Source organism: Cucurbita pepo, chromosome 11, assembly GCF_057944985.1.
Source record: "Cucurbita pepo subsp. pepo isolate OVF chromosome 11, ASM5794498v1, whole genome shotgun sequence".
NCBI classification, from domain to species: domain Eukaryota; kingdom Viridiplantae; phylum Streptophyta; class Magnoliopsida; order Cucurbitales; family Cucurbitaceae; genus Cucurbita; species Cucurbita pepo.
In genome coordinates, this window is record NC_141808.1 from 16,324,978 (window position 1) to 16,331,053 (window position 6,076).

A 6,076-nucleotide genomic window follows, 5' to 3' on the forward strand; every position below is an offset into this window, starting at 1 on the left:
TGTAACATGATTATTTTATATTTTTACATTTCTATCCTCCGTTAACTTTCAATTAATTAATTAAAAATGTTATGACGTAGATTTTTTTTAGTTAATTTTAATAATTTTATAATTATTTTAAATGACTTCATAAAATGAAAATAAAGTTCAAAATTAAATAAATAAAAATGTAATATTTATAATTTGAGGATTAAATGAAAATTTAAGTAAGGGGTAAAAGTGTAATAATTCCAGACATAATCTTTACATTATTGAGAGAGAAGCTTCAAAATCAAATTCTTGTTTCTTGTAAACAAACTCTTTCTTACCAACACGTGTTCTTCTAGAATCCAAGCGGGAAAATATGAATATTAAAATAAATATTTTAATAATTTAAATAGACCGTCAATGACCATATATCATGGTCATTTCAAGAATTAAAAAAATATATTAATACTTTATTTCAAAAATATCCTTAAATTAAAAAAACTTTTAAATGTATTTTTAAATATCCTTCATTTTTTTAAAATTTTTATTAATACTAAAAAAACGTTTAAAATCTAAAAAATTCAAAATATTCTTACCGTTCGTATTGAGCTTCAAAAATACTAATGAATTTTGAAAAGTAACATTAAAATATTGGGAGATAATCTATGAGATGCTGATAAATTTTTCGACTGTAACAATTTTTATTGATATTATTTATGTCTGTTTGAGAATTTAAGAGTATTTTTTAAATAAGATAAAAAATTTAAGATATTTTTATTAATTTAATCTAAAAATATTATAAAACAGACATAAATATTATAATTTATGAAAGTAAATTAACAAAAAAAAAATTAAAGTAGAGTTGAATAGATTAATAATCCAAAAATATTTAAATGCTTAATTAAATAATAATAATAAATATTTATTGTGTAAATTTAAAAGTAAACCAACTTAATTTCAGTAATTTTATTTGGATTTTTTCACCGCTGTAATTTGTCCGTTCATTTATGACATTTCACCGTTTACGAGGAGGGCATTGGGCTCCTCCACGTGTCTAAATATCCAACTAGTCCCGTCGGTGGGATATTTTAAAGTTTATTTATTTCTTTATTATTATTATTATTATTTTATTTTTTTTTTTATTTCTAGTTTAATTTAAATGCTATAGTTTGAATTTAATTTTTTTTCTTGACAAATATGATTTTTAAATAATTAAAAAAAAAAAAACAACAACACAACTCGAAAAGAGAGGGTTAAGTTGTAAACTCTATTCATGTTGCTCGGATTACTAATCCAACCAATCTGAAATTTAGGGTTAAGTCAAAACTATTTTTTCAGCTCGACTCAATCTGTGTACACCTCTACTAAAATTTGCATAAATCTCAAACATCAAATATTAATTACAACTCATGTCGGTTGCAAAAGTCAAATACGTAATAAAAAGTAGTGCGTTTTAACTCAATTTTTTTTAACCCGACAAAAAAAAAAAAATGTCAACCACAAATCAATTCTCGAAAAAAATCTGACCTAACAAACCTTTTATGATTTGGGTTGATGGTCAAGTTGGTCGAGTTATTGAGTCACATGAATACTCATCATATATTATTTTTTAATTAATATCTCTCGACATTCGTAAAATTAATACCATTTCTTCATTAATTTGAGTACAACAATGTGTAAGAGCGGTGACTCGAATATCTCATATTTGATTTAATCAATTGAGTTATGTTCGTGATTTGAATCTCTCGTATTTGATTTAATCATATTCACATTTATTTATTCCTATAATAAGAATATAAAATATTAAAAAAAATATATTTTTTTTTATTTTGAGGATTTTTTTTCTTTTTCAAAAAACAAAATAAAACATGAATTTAAAGGCGTGAGTCCTGCCCACGCTGCCCGTAGAAACTGAATGTTTTTTGTTGCTCATTATAGGGACGTTGTCTCTTCCGCCATAGCCATTTCTCCTGTAATCTCTCTTCTTCCTCCATCACTGCTGCTGCCGGTGCACATTTCCCTTCTCGTGGGAGATTGTAGCGATTCTGTAAAAAGGTCTGTTGGATCGTTTCTTGCAAACGAAATTTTGAGCCATTTTGATTTAATTTTGTTGTTTTGCTATTTCCATGCCTAATTTCTGTTCATTTCATTTGAAGTTTCCTGTATGTTTATAGCATTTGTTTTAGATTTTCTCTTGCAAATTCGATTAAACGATTGCGTACTCGTTTGTTCTTGATTCGGCATTGTTTTTTTCCCCTGATCCGAGGTTTTCAGATCCGATACAAATCGAATATGGATTTGTCGAGAATGAAGTTGTTCAGTCGATTCCGGATCTGGGTTTTAACTTGTTCTTTGATTTTTCAACTCGGCTATGGGTTTTACCTTCCTGGTAGCTATCCCCACAAATACAATGTTGGTGACTTCTTGTCAGTGAAGGTTAATTCTCTTACATCTATCGAAACCGAATTGCCATATGGGTATTATAGTTTGCCGTTTTGTAAGCCTTCAGAAGGTGTTAAGGACAGTGCTGAGAATCTTGGTGAGCTTTTAATGGGAGATCGAATTGAGAATTCGCCTTATCAGTTTAAGATGTTCACAAATCAAACGGATATCTTTGTGTGTGCTTCAGATCCATTGACATCTGATCAGTTTAAGATCATGAAGGAGAGAATTGATGAAATGTATCAGGTTAATTTGATTCTTGACAATTTACCTGCGATTCGTTATACTCAGAAGGAAGGTTATGTCCTGCGGTGGACTGGTTATCCTGTTGGTGTTAAGGTTAAAGATGCTTACTATGTGTTTAATCATTTGAAATTCAAGGTCCTTGTTCATAAATATGAGGATGCCAATATGGCTCGTGTAATGGGGACTGGTGATGCTGCTGAGTTGATCCCGACGATTGGGAAAGGGGGATCTGATGTGCCTGGATATATGGTTGTTGGGTTCGAGGTTGTACCGTGTAGCATTGTGCACAATCTTGATCAGGTGAAGAACTTGAAAATGTACCAAGCGTATCCTAGTGCGGTACAGTGTGATCCCACGACCGTGTCGATGTCTATCAAGGAAGGCCAGCCTATTGCTTTTACGTATGAAGTTATGTTCGAGGAGAGCGATATCAAATGGCCATCTAGGTGGGATGCATATCTTAAGATGGAGGGGTCCAAAGTCCATTGGTTCTCAATCATGAATTCTATGATGGTGATTACTTTTCTTGCTGGTATTGTTTTTGTTATCTTCTTGAGGACGGTTAGGCGGGATCTGACCCGGTATGAGGAGCTCGACAAGGAGGCCCAAGCTCAGATGAATGAGGAGTTATCTGGCTGGAAGCTTGTTGTTGGAGATGTTTTTAGGGCTCCCACAAGTCCTTCACTCCTATGTATTATGGTTGGTAATGGAGTTCAGATTTTTGGAATGGCAGTGGTGACCATATTATTTGCTGCTCTAGGATTCATGTCGCCAGCATCTCGTGGAACGCTTATTACCGGTATGCTATTTTTCTATATGATTCTTGGTGTTGCAGCTGGTTATTTCGCTGTTCGTTTATGGAGGACGATCGGTTGTGGTGACAACAAAGGTTGGATCTCTGTCTCGTGGAAGGTCTCGTGCTTCTTTCCTGGTATTGCCTTCTTTATCTTAACCACTCTGAACTTCCTTTTATGGGGTAGTCACAGTACAGGAGCCATTCCATTTTCCCTTTTTGTTATATTGCTCTTGCTTTGGTTCTGCATCTCGGTTCCCCTTACGCTTGTTGGTGGTTACCTCGGTGCCAAAGCGCCTCATATCGAGTTTCCAGTTCGTACTAATCAAATTCCTCGCGAAATCCCTGCTCAAAAATACCCGTCCTGGTTGTTAGTTCTTGGTGCTGGCACTCTTCCTTTTGGAACCTTATTCATTGAGCTGTTCTTCATCATGTCTAGTATCTGGATGGGTCGTGTGTACTACGTTTTCGGGTTTCTCTTCATTGTTTTGATCCTTCTCGTCGTCGTTTGTGCTGAAGTATCTTTGGTTCTTACCTATATGCATCTGTGTGTGGAGGATTGGAGATGGTGGTGGAAGGCCTTCTTTGCATCTGGTTCTGTTGCCATATACATCTTTTTATATTCCATCAACTATCTAATCTTTGATCTGAAGAGCTTGAGCGGACCGGTCTCTTCGACGCTTTACCTCGGATACTCCCTTCTAATGGTGTTTGCCATCATGCTTGCAACCGGTACGATCGGGTTCCTGTCGTCGTTCTGGTTCGTGCATTACTTGTTCTCTTCAGTGAAGTTGGATTGAAGGAGATGAGTGAGTGGCAGTTTAGGGGGTGATTTAAAGAATACAATTGTATGGATTGCTCGTTATTACTATGATATGATACGATATGATATATTAGTTTTCGTCGATTCATTTCAACGAGACGATGACAATAATACCGTCCTGTTTTGATGTATTTTCATCTGCCCTCATATAATATTTCATTCATTCCTTAAGAAATATATATGCTTTTGTGTTTAATCTCATATAGTTTCATCTATATCTTATCTTGTTTCCTATGCTTTTGTTGATTCATTCTGGTTTTTTTGTAATTTCGTGTTTTGTTCATTTGTTACTTTCAAAAGGTTTGTTTTGGTCACTATTCATATAGATTCAGTACAAGGCTACTATCACATTTAGCGTCGTATTCTACTTTTTGCCCTGTTTTCTAAAAATTTCTTCTTGAACCGGAGCTAGAAGCTCGAGCATACTTCGCTTGACCGTAGGCGATGCAAGAACGAATTGGCTAAATTTCTTATTGAACTGGAGCCAGAAGCTCGAGCATACGTCGCTTGACCGTAGGCGATGCAAGAACGAATTAGCTTAACTCACTTGTTACGAATTGGCTTAACTCACTTATCGCTCGAAAGTGAGTGCCGCACAATTGCAAGTCCGTTCCATCCAAAGTGCGATTGTGATAAACATACTAATTATCACGGGAATATGCAACCTAAAAGAAATGAGTTTTAGATACTAATTATCATGTCAAACCTACTACTTACCGGTAGTGTCTTTTATGAGCTTTCTTTCAAAAAATTTAGAACACAGCTAGAGAGAGGTTTTCACACGCGAGAGGCCGAGGTAAAAACGAACAATCACCATGAAAAGTAAGAAACAACAACATCAACTTCACTTCTTTTGCTCGTCGCAGCAAACGCCACGGGTCTCTATTGACTAGACATTGAGCCTTAACTCCCATTCTTCGTCTAAATGGTGATTCTCTACCCATTCAGGAGGGGTCCCCACAAGCTTTGATTCTACTAAATAAATAGACATTTTTATATGTTACAATGAACATTGGTTATAAATTCAACTACGTGGAATTATTATATAAATTTTTAGTTTTCCATGAAATCTTCATATTTAATATAAGGTTTTATAATTAGAAAAATAAAACAACATGGTAATATAAATAATTAGTTTTTGTGTTAATCACACACATATTATATATATAAAAAAAAACTAAAATTTCTTAAAAAAAAAACTAGAACAAACGTGTGTGAAACTCTGTCGGCCAATAAAATATTTATTTCCAAAAATGAAATAAATTGTGATAACACGTGGCAGAGATGTCAATGTAAATTATTTATTTCCTATAAATAATGGGTCCACGTATTATTTAATTCAATAAAATTATTGTACTAAAAAATAAAAATAAGTCATGACCGACCTGCCGGTCTAGTTAATCTCTATAATATAATAATACTTCTAATTATTTGACTATTAAATTATTTTTTATTCGAAAAGAATAAAATAAAAAAATAATAAAAAAAAATATTTATATAAATAAAGTAACCATTTATATTTTCTAAAAAAACAAGAAAAACAATAATCATATATATGGAATAAATGAATGCATCTTTTTCAAAAATAAAATATAATAATAATAATAAAATAATCGAATAGTTAACTTATATTTTGTATAGATAAATAATTAATTAAATTTAACTTTTTAGTAAAAGAACAATAAAGTTCGAGGTCAACGTGTGAAGCTTTCATGTAACATATTTTTATAAAGTAACTTCAAAACTTTACACAAAAATCATATTAATTAATTTATAAACTTTATTGAAATTATTATTATTAGTAT

The 6,076-nt window shown here is 32.4% G+C and overlaps 1 protein-coding gene across 1 annotated transcript; it reads left to right on the forward strand.

The window, feature by feature from the left end:
* The first annotated feature begins 1,861 nt into the window (after positions 1-1,861).
* On the forward strand, positions 1,862-4,486 carry LOC111805786 (Endomembrane protein 70 protein family). The gene is made up of 2 exons (XM_023691018.2): positions 1,862-2,022; positions 2,242-4,486. Exon 2 carries the CDS (start codon positions 2,260-2,262, stop codon positions 4,246-4,248), a length of 1,989 nt encoding a protein of 662 aa, XP_023546786.1. The 5' UTR covers positions 1,862-2,022; positions 2,242-2,259; the 3' UTR covers positions 4,249-4,486.
* Positions 4,487-6,076: the final 1,590 nt, after the last annotated feature.